General features: G+C 36.5%; 1 protein-coding gene across 4 annotated transcripts in view; it reads right to left on the reverse strand.

Annotated features, from left to right (window-relative positions):
• Positions 1-1,970: 1,970 nt before the first annotated feature.
• TRIM36 (tripartite motif containing 36) overlaps positions 1,971-15,806 on the reverse strand; it is a 37,637-nt gene continuing 23,801 nt past the window's right edge. For all 4 annotated transcript variants that reach the window (XM_007116254.4, XM_028493136.2, XM_028493135.2 and 1 more), the window contains 5 exons: positions 12,809-13,062; positions 12,450-12,574; positions 8,753-9,043; positions 5,345-5,642; positions 1,971-3,892 (listed from right to left, as the gene is read on the reverse strand). In XM_007116254.4, the coding sequence (XP_007116316.1) occupies positions 3,538-3,892; positions 5,345-5,642; positions 8,753-9,043; positions 12,450-12,574; positions 12,809-13,062 (1,323 nt within the window). In that variant the 3' untranslated portion in view covers positions 1,971-3,537. The remainder of the gene's footprint in view (positions 3,893-5,344; positions 5,643-8,752; positions 9,044-12,449; positions 12,575-12,808; positions 13,063-15,806) is intronic.

Below are 15,806 nucleotides of genomic sequence, written 5' to 3' on the forward strand. Positions count from 1 at the left end.
GGCTGCCCATATCTCTAAACAAAACTTCCATTAACTCCTTTTCAATTGAACCAGCTAGGGTAATTCTATTACCAGCCAGAACTCTGACCAATTCATTATCTCAAAGCCTTTTTGCACTTCATGTTCACTATACCTAACATGTTCTTCACTTAGCCCTTTTGTATACTGGCTCCTTAGAGATCAGGTGTCAAACTCCTATCACCCTCCTCAGAGGGGCTTCCCTGACCAACAAATCTGGTATTAGCTCCCACCTCAAGCACTCTCTTAGTCCCTTCCATTTTTATCATCTCTCTTTCCTAGAAATTAAGCTCCTAAAAGTAGGAACCTAACTAGGCTGTCTTGTTCACCTTTTACCAGTGCACAGCATGGAGTCTAACAACAGCAGGAGTTAAAGACTTCTTGTGAAATGACGTGGTTTCAAATCAAACTTAAAAAAAAAATTCCTTCAAGTTTAATTTTTAAAGCAAAAGAGTCCCAAGACAATCTCCAACTCTTATGGGATGTTATTCCCATAAGCAGGTAAAACTCATTTAAAATGAATGCAAATGTTTGGTAGAACATCATTTCTTAAGAGTATTCCAGCCTATAACACTAGTTCTCGATGGTTTTCTGTAGCAATCCAATAATTGATTATATTCCCACATGGGATACACTGTCAGGGCCTATCAGATAACGGGGGCCAGTCCAAAGATTTAACAGGCTCAGATGGTGTTCAATCCCCCAAAGGTAGCTCTAATTCCTACTACTTTCAAGAAAGCAATTGTGAATATGAGAATTAAGTTATTATACAGTATCATAGGGAAATGCATGAGTCAACTCTTATTTATTTTAAAATTAAGACCCATCAAGCATTTGTAACAATTCACTGCAATTCAAACTTAACTACCAGAGCCCCATAACCCAAGAGTATGAATGTGAACTAAAGGGCCACTCATCTAAACCAAAATCTGACCTATTATGGATCAGAAAAGAAATATTAGACAAACAGATCAGTTTAGACAGTTGATCCTTCTACAACACAGGTTTAAACTGCATAGGTCCACTTATACGTGGATTTATTTTCAGTAAACATATTCTACAGTACTACACAACCCCCGGTTGGTTGGATCCTCAGATGTAGAACCGAGGATGCAGAGGGCCAACCATAAAGTTATACTCGGACTTTCAACCGCACGCAGGGTAGACACCCCTAACCCCTGCATTATGCAAGGGTCAACTGTAAATTAGTTCATGTTATGCTTTTCTAATGATCACCTCCACAAGAATTAAAGCTAGTAAATGCCCAAAATAATTTTATATAGAACTTTAGCTCTAAGTTAATATATTCAAACATCTTTTCATAAACTGTTCTTATTTTCCATATAAACACAGAGAATTCCTGGAATGTAGATTTCAATAATTATACTTAACTTAAAGTTTTTATTAAAAATGAAAGAAGTCCAAGAGAACAATTTATATGCAACTATACAATGTTTTAAGTGGCTTTCCTATTCCTATTAAAGCTTTATATTTAAAATGTCTACATAATATGTGCTTCACAGGCTTGACACTATCAAACTTTACCACACATGACTTTAGCAGCTTTATTGCACAATGATCCACATTAACACTGCATATTTGTTTAGTTCACCCTATGTCATAAAGTGCTATTCATAGGTGGGAAAGGAACAAAGCTTACTAAACACTGAAATTCTCCATGATATTTCCTACCTCAGTCAGAGAAAAGAAAGCTAATTTAGTGCTACCAACCTGAATAGCAGATTTCCATTTATATATATATATATATATATATATATATATGTATGTATAACCAGAAATAAAAAAAAATCTAAGAGTTTTGTTTAGTTAATTAAAATATGTCAAAATAATTCCAAGATGATTAATGCTAAATGCCTAACAGTCTAGTTTCTGAATACTCTAACTTTAAAAAAACTAACCAGTTTAAATAAAACCACCCAATAAAGAATCTTTCAAAAATGAAGATAAAATTTAGATAAAATGAGATTCTTCAAATTCAAAGAACTTTTAACTTTAAAAAAGGGTACACACAGTCGTTATGATTTTAATTATTATTCCTAAACAATTAAATTTGTATTTTTACTTGCTTATATGACAAATGCTTACTACCAATGAGTCATAGAAAATGCCATACAACTGACCAGATAGTTACTTCACATTTTATAATATGTTTAATGACACTAAAAATGTATCAAGAACTTTTCAAACATGTAAACATAAACCAGGACACTCTGATATATAATATTTGTTCCAAAGAATGAAAATTACAAGACACAAAAAGAAAGCAAAGAATATGACAGGGGCTTCCCTGGTGGCACAGTGGTTGAGAATCTGCCTGCTAATGCAGGTGACACAGGTTCGAGCCCTGGTCTGGGAAGATCCCACATGCCGCGGAGCAACTAGGCCCATGAGCCACAACTACTGAGCCTGCGCGTCTGGAGCCTGTGCTCCACAACAAGAGAGGCTGCGATAGTGAGAGGCCCGCGCACGGCGATGAAGAGTGGCCCCCGCGTGCCACAACTAGAGAAAGCCCTCGCACAGAAACGAAGACCCAACACAGCAAAAATAAAATAAATTAATAAAGTCCTACCCCCAACATCTTCTAAAAAAAAAAAAAAGAATATGACAATTATCAGTGTATCTTCACTAATATTTATGAAAAATAATTATTTGATATAAGCGCAAATATTTTCATAGAGGAACTAAAAAAAAAATTGAAGAAAAAAATTTCCCAAAAAATCATATGAAGTGAAAAGCTTCGTGTGTTAGCCAAGAATTTTGTGTTTCCTGCAAGAAACCATGTTTCCTACACATGCAAGTATGGGCATTACAGCTAAGAGAACTCTTAAAAATGTCCTTAAGAATACAGTTTGTGGTCTTAAAAAAAAACAGTAGTATTCATTTTCCAGGCAATATATTCTGAATATTAAATACATAATTTTCCATTTAAATATACTACCGTTTCTATGGCCTTTTTTTACCTATCTATACCTTTGTTTTCCCATTAAAAACGAATGCACAACACAATGCTTAGTACTAATTTCTATCCAGAAGGCATTTAAAAAATATCTTCTCTTAGGACATAAACATGATATAAAAATGAAAAACCAAACACAAAAGACGCATAATAAATACTTTTGTATCCCTTCCCCCAACCCCGAAACAAGAATGTAAGTATCAGCAATACAAGCTGACATAAATAAATTAGATTTCCTGTGGATAAAAAGATCATCCAGTTAACCATTTCAGTGTTAACTATGAAAAAGTATCTTTTTCCCGGTGTTTGTGAAAGGCAGGAAGGCTGTTTGGGTTTTCAGTTTTAAGAAGAAACATACACAAAAAACAAGTGTGGCGACCGGATACTTAGATGATATGTAATTAGTTACAAAGGTTAACACCAAGGCATTATTTTGCTCACATTTTCTGGATACTTAGATGATATGTAATTAGTTACAAAGGTTAACACCAAGGCATTATTTTGCTCACATTTTTTACCCTAAGTCACATCAGATGCTTAAACTACATGGTCTCTTGGTATTCTAGATATTTTGCTGAGATGGGTTCTTCAAGCTGAATTCCTCCACTGCCCATTAATGCAAATGCTGGATACATAGTATGCGAACAGTCCACTTGGCGCTCATAAAGGCATTTCATGTGATCCATATCATAGAAACCCACTTTGCCTTTATCATAGTCGAGGAAAACCCCTATACTTGTTGGCATGGGGAGAACTCGATTTTCAGGTTCATTAGAAGAAGTAGGTGATTTGGGAATAAAAAATTTCTTCATGCCTATAGTAACTAACGTAAAGGGTTGTGAAGAATCAAAACAGGTATCCTCACTTCCACTGTCATGCCCACTGTCTTGCTCGTATCTAAAATATAACACAAACAGACAAAGCAGAATCTTATCTGTATCAGCATAGGCTTTCAAGTAGCTTCAAGACATTTTCACAAGATAATATATATTGAGTTAAAATTAAAATCAATTGTACATCAAAACCTTTCTGGTAAACCATAATCAATTAAAAACATAAGGACTACACATTGCCACTTAGAATTACACCACAAATTCAGCCCCAAATTCTGTCATTAAGTAGCATCCATATTTACCTATATACCTGAGAACCTAAAAATAATAATTTTGGCCTATCAAAAATAAAGCAGGGGGAAGGGAACTGCAGGGACTTGACAAAGATTAAATATTTCTAGCACAAAAATCATATATAAAAAAATTAAAAACCAAGACAGGCCCCCTAATCCAAGGAATTATCAGACTAAGTAAAATAAATGGGCACTGCAAAATAATGCAGGAGAAAAAAACCATGTTTCATTCTCCTGCTAAGAACTATATTTACTATTTGGGAGTTCTACATGGATCTATGATGCAAGCAAGTATTATGAAGGGGTTTTTTTCCCCCCCTTGATTATAAAACAGTAACACCTTGAAGAAAATTTTGATACAAAGTTCCTTCCATTTTTTCCCTATGAATAGATTGCTTCTTGTATATTTGTGATAATACTACATCAACAACTTTAATCAGGTCTTTTCACTTCTAATATTTCTCATGTTGTAAACTTTTTTAGCATTATTAATAATAATCTACCAAGTAGACATGCCACTATGTTTAAGTGACTATTTCCCTATTTCAATTTTCACTGTTATTTCAATTTCTCATCTTGGTGCAAAAAGTTTTTCCTATTACTCAGATTGTTAATCTGGGATTTCTGTAGACATAAATGGTCAAAAATTACTTGACTGGACTAGTGCACACTATACCATCTAACAAAAATAAACTGTACAGTCTCCATTAAATAGTCAAACTCAAGAAACTGGAATTCTCTGCCATGGAAACACATTTACCATGACCCAATTTTGTAAGTACTTACTGGGACAGTTTAAAGAATTGTATCCCTTAACAAAAGAACAACTTAATATCAATTGTGAAATATGGCATTTAGAGGCATTTCACTATTTATGCAATTTTATCACATCATTAAGGTACCTGATATGAAAGACTTTGAAAATTCTAAATTGCAAAGCTATACCATAATCAAGAGGTGTACCCAAAACAGACTTATTTCCTCACAGCATGAGAAATTAACTGCTGAATCTCATTATTCACTGTGTGAATACAACACAACCGGACTCCTTTTCTTAGCCAGCCACATAAACACAGCCAAAACACCTGAGTCTAAGAAATGCATACTCTAAATACTAAATACTCTAAATGCAACAAGTAAATCCAAGTCATTTTCAGTCTCACCTTGCTAAACCAGGATGTTTACTTCTAAATAACTAAAGAATTATCAGTAGAAGAATGTACCTTGGACTAACTGCATCCCGGGGAGACCGGAGCCATTCTTGTAGTTTATCACTGGAAGCAACTCCCACTTTTACCAGGTATGAATATGGTTCTACACGGAAGGCCCAAAAGTGCTTCCCTTTTGTAATTCCAACATCTCCAATGATGTAGTCTAAGCTTGTGTAGTAACCCACTTGGATCCGCTCCGCAGCAAGCAGAAGATTAAATCCAGCTCTGCTCTCCACACGGTCTCTCTTCAAGTTCAGCAAGAGGTGTTCATTATTGTAGCCGCATTTTTCATCAAAAAGGAAACTAAAAACTAAATAGAGCAGAAAATTAGTCTGCAAATTATTAGCATTTCTACAATCTATGGTTAAATTTAACAGGTTTTTCAAATAGAAATTACTAAAAAGATATAGGAAGAGGAATATATCATTCTACCCTACACAAACTATGACAAAACAAAACCCCAACGTATAAATAATTTCCAGTAAATTCTCTGTACCTGAAAATCTTCAGAAATTTCAAAGCAGAAGAAACATTTTAAATGCATGAGAAATTTATGTAGTTCCTTGGAATAGATATAGCAAATCTATCCTAAGTATTTTACACTCTTGAATCTGTCCTTTTATCCCTAAAATAAGGGGCTGTACATTTTCAAAAATATCTATGTATTTTATTAAAATTTTATTCCAAATTTTATAAATATGGAAACTATTAGCAATTTTAATAAGGTCTTTTCCTTATCAATCAAGATGGCAGACATGAGAAACAGTGTACAGTGTAAAAAAAGCACAGGCTTTGGGTTCAGAGAGACCTGGGTTTGATGCCTGGTTCAAGCATTTAACTAGAGTTTAACCTAAACTTTGATTTCCTCAACTACAGAATGGAGATAATGTTGCCGGTGAATTTAACGTTCTTTCTTCTTCGCGAAAGAATTTGGAGAATTCCAAATTCAAGCAGTGGATTGGGCTTCTCTGGTGGCGCAGTGGTTGAGAGTCCGCCTGCCGATGCAGGGGACGCGGGTTTGTGCTCCGGTCTGGGAGGATCCCACATGCCGCGGAGCGGCTGGGCCCGTGAGCCATGGCCGCTGAGCCTGCGCGTCCGGAGCATCTTGGAGGGCAAGAAGCTTTGGGAGAAACACACTCCACAGACAGAGTGTGGTCCATCTTGGAGGGCAAGAAGCTTTGGGAGAAACACACTCCACAGACAGAGTGTGGGCCATCTTGGAAGACAAGAAGCAAGAGCCCTCGAAATACAGTGTGGTTAGTTTTTATGGGCTGGATAATTTCATAGGCTAATGAGTAGGAGGATTATTCCAATTATTTTGGGGAAGGGGCGGGGATAGCCAGGAACTGGGCTACCACCCATTTTTTTTTTTTTTTAACATCTTTATTGGAGTATAATTGCTTTACAGTGGTGTGTTACCAGCCACTTCTTGACCTTTTATGGTTGGCCTCAAAACTGTCATGGTGCTGGCAGATATGTCATTAACATGCTAACGTATTACAATGAGCGTATGAGGCTCAAGGTCTACTGGAAGTCGAATCTTCCGCCATCTTGGACCTAGTTGGTTCTCACTAGTTTTCTTCATGTACTATGGCTATGTCTTTCTTTTAAAGGTTGTGCCCTGCTCCTTCCCTCCCGTTTCAATAACACTACTCTTCTATCAACTTAAACCCATTAAGCCTAACATTTAGTGGCTGCTAGCCCAAAAAGTGGAAACATTCCAAATGCCCATCAATAGATGAATAGATAAAGAAAATGTGGTATATACATACAATGCAATACTATTCAGCCTAAAAAAGTAAGGAAATTCTGATACATGCTACAACATGCATGAACCTTGAAATAAGCCAGTCACAAAAGGATTATGTGAATCCATTCACATGAGGTACTTAGAATAGGCAAATTCATAGAGGCAGAGGTAGAATAAACTTTACCAAGCTCTGGGGGAAGGGTGGATGGGGAGTTACTGTTAAATGGGCACAGAGTGTCAGTTTGGAAAAATGAAAAAGTTCCCGAGATTGTGAGTGGTGATGGTTGCACAACACTGTTGAATGTACTTAATGCCACTGATTTGTAAAAATGGTTACAATGGCAAATTTTAACTATATAATACCACAATTGTAAAAAACTGTCTAACAAGCTAAAACTATTCTCCATATGTGATTTGACCAGTCTTCCTGGTAATGCCTATTGCCCTGGCATGGCAATTCACACTTTCTCTCAATCTCAAAAGTCTCCCAGTTTGCAAAATAAATTTAAATGGTCACCCTATTCATGTGGTTTCTCTTGGAGAAAAGAAACACAGTTTTTAATGTTTCCTTTCCTCCATCCCCCTTCACTCTGTCACTGAAAACAGTAGCTACTTTCAGGTTTCCTTTTTCTTCCAATTTCAGTCAGAGACTAGAAAAGAAAGTGGAAACTGCATAAACAGTAAAATATTTACTTAATACTTGCAAATGGATCCTAAAACTCTCTTTTGGATTTTATTAAAATTCAAGAAAAATAATTTGAGCCAACCCTATTTATTTGTATTTCTTTTTAATTAGCCACAATGTACATGAAAAACAGAGTGAATAGTACACTCTGGACAAAAAGGGAAGGATGGGCAGAGTGCACAAAATATGGGTACATAAGCCTCTAAAAATGGGCAGGAGCAATGAGGTCTAAAAGCCAAACGAAGGAACCTCTGAGGCCGTGACCAACTGGGCAGAATGATTTCCTGCTCACCAGGATGAGCACAACTTTGGTTCTAAATGTCCCTTAACCATGGAGACACGTAGTGAACATCAACTAACCTGTAAGTCATTCTCATTCTATGAAAATTTACAGGTGCTGTTTAAGTAGTATCAGTGGTTATTAACTTGGAAGGGGGAGGGAGGATTGCTGGGCAGGAGGAGCTTTTAGTGTAGGAAAAAGCTATCCGTGTGATTCTAATACCTGCCGTCCATCCCCATGTGCTCGTAATCACTGAGTTAGAAAAGCCAGACAAGTCAGAATTAGGTAAATTAAAATTATTCTTCACGTTATTGTACCAATAAATCTTTAAAATATCTGCCTAGATCCCATGTCAATAGAGATTTCTATAAACTGATCAAAAATACGGAATTATACGATTTAATACTTGTAAGGTAGCATTTATGCTATTTTAATCCCAAATTAACAGCCCTGCTCACTCAAATGTCAAGTTTTTTCTGTATCTGATATCAGTCAGAAATCTAATCCTGTTCTCAGCCTAGATGGTGAAACTCAAGTATTCAGTCTATTTCTATATCCTAGCTGGGTATGGAATCTACTTTTCTAGAGTATTTTACAGATGAGAGGTGGTTTTAATGTAGGTCTGCATGGACATACTAACTGGTTTATTTTTTATCACAGTCTCTTCCAACTCTATGCTTTTCTTATTCCCACTATTCACAATACCTGGAGCTGGAGGAGTATGAAGAATCAATTCCCTGCTGCAAGGACTGCAGACTGAACCCTTGTAGGCTCTTACTCTGAAAGCATAGTTACAATTACTTTCAAGATCGGAAATGACTTTACTTGTGCCACACACTTCTATCTCATTCCAAGACAACATTTCTTCATCTCTATTAATCTTCCGATATTCGAGGACATAGCTATCAGCTTTATCCTTTTCTGGATGGTGCCAATTTATCAAAGCATTGTTATAAATTTTGCTCTGTTCCTCATTGATCTCTGGCACATCTATGCCTGAAAGAATTATGAGATAGAAAACAATGTTAAAATATTATTTCAGAACCTTTATTTTTCCTCAGTAAAAATGATTTACTGACAATACTTAAGGGATTTCTCTGCTGTTCAAGAACTTTCTACATTTATAATACTGTGTATAAGAAAAAGAATAAATCCTGCAAATACAACAGGATGTTGGACTTTGAGGACATGCTAAGTGAAAAAAGTGAGACATAGAAAAACAAATGCTGACTGCGTGATTCCACTTTCGTGAGGTATCTAAAGTAGCCAAATTCATAAAATCAAAGACTGGAATGGTGGTTACAAGGGGCTGAGGAGCAGGGAGAAATGGGCACTTATTAATCAATAGGCATAAAGTTTCAGTTAAGCAAGATGAATAAGCTCTAGAGATGTGCTGTACAACTTGTGTCTGTAGACAACAATACTGTATTGTATACCAGAAATTTCAGAGGCTAGATCTCAGGGTAAGTTTTATCATAATAAAATTTTAAAAGGAAAGTAAATTGAGATTTTAAAAGGTATATTTATGTTTATAACTGAAAGGGGAAAGAAGAATGAAAAATAAGACAGACAAAATAAATAAAACTCAATTTTAGCTTTACATATTAATTCTGAATCACCATAAATTAAAATTTTTAACAATTTACTCTTCAATTTCCATCTACTGAATAACAACCCTAGACTTGAAATTTATAATATGTGTCCTCCTATCAATTATTTTAATAAATATTTTTAAATCTAAGTTTGGTCAGTATAATAATAAACAAACTTCAATAAAACATTATATGGTTTTCTTTCATATTATCTTCCACAGAGGTGCAAAGCAATTTATTTATTTATTTTAAAATTTATTTATTTGGCTGCACCGGGTCTTAGTTGGGCATATGGGATCTTCGTTGCCCCATGCAGGATCTTCGTTGCAACGTGCAGGATCTTTAGTTGCAGCATGCAGACCCTTAGTTGCGTCATGTGGGATTCAGTTCCCTGACCGGGGATCGAACCCGGGCCCCCTGCATTGGGAGCACGGAGTCTTAACCACTGGACCACCAGGGAAGTCTAGCAAAGCAATTTAAATGACTTTTTCTTGGTATAAACGATACGTATTTTTTTAAGAAAATCAGAAACTACATAAAACACACACAAATTAAGTAACTCAAAGATTATCACTACAATAATTTTGTGTAGCTCCTGCCAGTATTTTTCTTCTAGTGGCATTCCACTATAGCAACATTTAACTATTTTCAGAAACATGTTTCTAATTTTTCACTAAAAATACAATGATTAAAATATTACAGCTAAATCTTTGTGCATATTCATAATCTTTTCCATAGAATAAATTCCAAACAGCTTAACTGCTTTGGTCATATGGTAAAAATAAGCTATAGGAGTTACACATGCACACACACACATAAATAAACACATATTTATATCAAATCACAGAGAAATACATGAAATGAAAAGCAGAAGTCTCCCTCTTCTCCTTATCCTCCAGCTATGTACAAGCAATGTACAGCATAAGTATGTCTATGTGTGCATTTGTGCAACTGAATGTTATGCAGCCATGGGATAAGAAAAGTCATCCAAACTACATTTTAAAGTTAAAAAAAAAAAAAGCTAGTTAAAGAATAACATGACTGGAATGCTCTATGTGCGTGCAGGAAAAAATGAGAAGAGCATCCACCAGCAGGAAGCTGGGTGACCAGCAGCTTTCCATTCCGACCCACCCATTTTACAGGTCCTTCGTTATGCACTGGTATAACCCAAGATTACCCGCACTCAATTTCCTTTTTCCAAAGACTGTTTTGGGACCCCCAGGGAAGGCAGGACCTTGTACTCCTAAGTAAACTAGCATGTATATAAAAAACAATTCAAGTATACATTTTAGAAAAAGAAGAAAGTACAGTATATGAAATAGAATTAGCATTTCAAATATCACCACATATTTGGAAAAACAAGATCATCATAATAGACAAGAAAAGTATATACCTGACAGAGATTCAGGTATTGATTGGAAGAGAAAGGTGGTCATAGCTTCAGCATGTTTAACTTTTAAACAAGACAAATTTCCTTTGACTGAATACAAATCTATGCATCCATACCTGTACAGTAATTAAACTGTAAGTGTACTTTTCCAAGGACTGTAATTGTTCACCATTATTAGGAGAGAAATCTGAGGGAGATGAACAAGGCGAGAAGAAAAAAGGAAAGGAAGACCTCCCTGCTGGGGAGCAGCAAAACACAAACACAACCAAATGTTAGGGGCCGAGCTGCCTGCCCTAAAACTCATATGTTGAAGTTCTAGGCCCTAGTACCTCAGAATGTGCCTTTATTTGGAGAGAGGGTCTTTAAAGAAGTAACACAGTTAAAATCAGGTCGTTAAGGTGGACCCTAGTCCACTATGACTAATAGGACTGGAGTCCTTATGAGAGGAAATTTGGACTCAGATATGTACAGAGGGAAGACCACGTGAAGACACAAGAAGACAGCCACGTGCACACCTAGGAGAGAGACCTCAGAAGAAACCAACCCTGACGACAGCTTCATCTCAGACTTCTAGCCTCTAGAATCCTAAGGGTACTCCCTGACGGTCCAGTGGTTAAGATGTGGGCTTTTACTGCCAAGGACCTGGGTTTGATCCCTGGTCGGGCAACTAATATCCCACAAGCCCCAAGGTGTGATTGATAGATAGATAGATAGATAGATAGATTGGGGAATTAAGATCCCGCAAGCCCAAGGTGTGATAGATACATAAATAGACAGACAGATAGATAGATAAATAAAAACTTTTACTGCCAGAATCCTATGAAATTAAATTTCTGTTGTTATGTCACCCAGTCTGTGGTATTTAGTTTTGGCAGCACTAGCAAACTCATACAACAATGTAAACACTTAAACATCTTAGAGTCATTTTTAGCCTGGAGATATCATTTCTAGGTTTCTGCCCTAGAGAAACTCATACACATGCACTAAGAAACACTGACAAAGATGTTCAATACAGCATTGCTTACAACAGATAAAAAAACAGGAACAGACTGTCTCTTAGTGGGAAACTTACTTACATAATGGAATACTGTAAAGTTAATATATAGCTGTAAACCAGAACTTCATGTATTAACAAATCTTTATCTTAAACTTAATTTCTCAAAAAAACAAATTACCAAAAAAAGATACATACAATGTGGTGCCATTCACACAATGTTTAAAAACATACAAACCAAAAGAATCTAGCTTCTGTGCATAAAAACTTGGTTATAAAAACATAAATGGCATATGATTTTAGCATATGATGGTCTGAGCAACTGAGATGCTGCATTATAATGTCAAACTAAAGAGAATTTGTGTTTCTCCTACACAATGTGAATTCAAACTAAAAAAGTGAAGGTATGCTATTACTAAAACTCACCACTAGAGAAAAAGGACAATTCTCCAAGAAGTTCTGTTTGTTTAGATGTATTAACAACATAGTCTTCAAAAGAAGTCTGAGCCGCAGGTCTAAAGCTCTTCAAAGATTCTGTAGCTTTCTGTATTCTACAGATGGACATAAAATATTTTATACAAAAATGATTCTTTAAAAAGGCAAATCAGACTAAGTATTTTCAATGAGATTAACAAAAGAAAACTTCACTCAACATTCAAGATAAGAGTGAAGCAAGACATACTGCACATAACACAGCATTCTGAACCACTCAGAGCTACAGCTGAAACATAAAGCAGCATTTAATGACACTGCTAGAGAGAGACTGTCAGTTCAAAGTTAAATACCTGAGGTGGAGCTGTTTTGCGGTCTGAACAAAGCAAGACTGATCTGTCTCCTTCAGTACTTCTTGAGCATATCCCACGAGTCCATTGTTCTCTAGCAGCCCCTGATACTCTTCCATTTGAGTCTGAAATTTGTCTAATCTTAGTTTCTTAGAAGCATCAATTGCCTTCAAAACAGATGATTTCCTTTCTTCTAGGGTTTCAAAGAGCTTTTCAAAATGTGTAATTGCTTCTTCTTTAGCCCGCTCTCCATTACACTATTATAAAACAAGCAAAGCGTTACCTCATCTGCTAAATCCAAACGTCTTTTCAAGAAAGAGTCGCAATTCAACAAAACGAACCCAAATACTGGAAAGAAAAATATTTTGTCTGACTCCTTGATGTTTTCAGAACAATAATTTGGCATCAAATATGCTTACTAAGGAATGATCAGCAACTTTGAGACATACTTTGTAATTTTATAATACTGTATTTCCTTAAGCTTTCAATCTCCAAAGTCCAGCAATAAACAATTTATTCAGTGAAATAAGAAAGCAACATTCAATTTCTGTACAAAGGAACTTGAGGCAGAAATGAACTGATTTAACCAAAGACACAGGAAAATACAATCTTGCACTTATTTACTTTTATTCATTTCTAATTCAGGAAATTTTATCCTTTCTACCATATACCAATTTTTTAAAAAGTTAAACCACAGCCATGAAACTCAAAAAAATTATATCCTATGCTAATAAAAATGTAACTCTTCTCTTCAAATTAATATTTAGTTATATATAATTATAATTAAGCTGTAATTTAATTAATATTGATTTAATTATGTTATGCAAATTATCTTCTTTATGCTTGAGTTTTTCTCTTCTGAAAACCAGGGGTAAGAGAGACCATTTAGGTTTTTCTGAAGATTGAAAAACATTATTTACATAAAATGCCCACCATTATGTCACATACTCTCAATAAGCATTATTTTCACTGCACACATAGCTATTCCTCTACTTTGCCATAAAATGATCCTCTCTATAGTGCTTATGAAACATTTTGAATGTCCACAAAACCAGAGCTCGACCTGATTTTTAAAATAAGACCAGCAAAGCACTTAACAAGCATTAATCATAATAGACTCATAGCAGCAGCCAACAGAAAAGAGTCTTCAAGAACATTCTTAAAAGCTGACAATATATGGTAGAAGTGCATTGCTCATTTTCCAATGGCTTCTGGCCAACATTCAAAATGAAAGGAAATTTTTTCCAGATTTCTTTCTCTGATTCCTAACCTCAAAAGCCAATTTTTTTAAAGGAGGGTAGGAGAAGAGAACAGAGGGTGGTGACATTCTGGTAGTATTTCAGTGACATATCACATTAAGTTCAAATATTTCATTATACATAGATCAAGAGGAGACTTTCTCCAACTAAGTATAATTATTGATAAAAAGACAGTGTCACAGTCTTCACTGAGTAAAATTCAAGAATGGAGACAAATTCTCTAGTGCAGAAGATTCTTACTGATAAGCCTACAAATGCAGCTTAGGTCAAAGGCACAAGAAGAGGTTAAATAATTTTTCCAGGATCCCAAGGCATGAATGCCTACATGAATACTTGATGCCTGAGTTCCTCAGTTTTCAACCTACTGAATGACAAACTCAAAAACAAGCACTGGGTTTCCTTATCTCAGAAGTAAAGGCAGCCTGACTGAGAAAACCAATAAAGACAAATCTAAAATAACCACAGACACAATCCCTGAAGCAACCTACCATCTAGATGATAATGTGCTAATATGTTCGGGGATTATAGTAAACTGAGAGAGTTTGTCAATCAGATACAAATTCGAGAAACAGAATCCTACTTTTAAATTACATGAAAATGCAATCAGTGACTAACAGAAAAATAATATTTAAAATATTAAAGCAATACTGGTAATATGGATATTGGTTCAAGATGGCGGAGTAGCAGGATGTGCTCTCACTCCCTCTTGCAAGAACAACAGAACACAACTGACTGCTGAACAATCATCGACAGGAAGACACTGGAACTCTCCAAAAAAGACACCCCACATCCAAAGACAAAGGAGAAGCCACAATGAGATAGTAGGAGGGGCACAATCACAATAAAATCAAATCCCATAACTGCTGGGTGGGTGACTCACAAACTGGAGAACACTTATACCACAGAAGTCCACCCACTGGAGTGAAGGTTCTGAGCCCCAGGTCAGGCTTCCCAACCTGGGGGTCCAGCAAGGGGAGGAGGAATTCCTAGAGAACCAGACTTTGAAGGCTAGCAGGATTTGATTACAGGACTTCGACAGGACTGGAGGAAACAGAGACTCCACTCCTGGAGGGCACAAACAAAGTACTGTGCACATCAGGAACCAGTGGGAAAGAGCAGTGACCACATAGGAGACTGAACCAGACCTACCTGCTAGTGTTGGAAGGTCTCCTGCAGAGGCGGGCGGTGGCTATGTCTCACCATGAGGACAAGGACATTGGCAGCAGAAGTTTTGTGAAGTACTCCTTGGCGTGAGCCCTCCCAGAGTCTGCCATTAGCCCCACCAAAGAGCTGGGGTAGGCTCCAGTGTTGGGTCGCCTCAGGCCAAACAACCAACAGGGAGGAAGCCCAGCCCCACCCATCAACAGACAATCGGATTAAAGATTTACTGAGCTCTGCCAACCAAAGCAACAGCCAGCTCTACCCACAGCCAGCCCCTCCCATCAGGAAACTTGCACAAGCCCCTTAGATAGCCTCATCCACCAGAGGGCAGACAGCAGAAGCAAGAAGAACTACAATCTGGCAGCCTGTGGAACAAAAACCACATTCACAAAAAGACAGACAAAATGAAAAGGCAGAGGGCTATGTACCAGATAAAGGACCAAGATAAAACCCCAGAAAAACAATTAAATGAAGTGGAGATAGGCAACCTTACAGAAAAAGAATTCAGAATAATGATAATGAAGATGATCCAGGACCTCAGAAAAAGAATGGAGGCAAAGATCGAGAAGATGCAAGAAATG

The sequence above is a fragment of the Physeter macrocephalus genome, chromosome 8 (genome assembly GCF_002837175.3).
Source record: "Physeter macrocephalus isolate SW-GA chromosome 8, ASM283717v5, whole genome shotgun sequence".
NCBI classification, from domain to species: Eukaryota; Metazoa; Chordata; class Mammalia; order Artiodactyla; family Physeteridae; genus Physeter; species Physeter macrocephalus.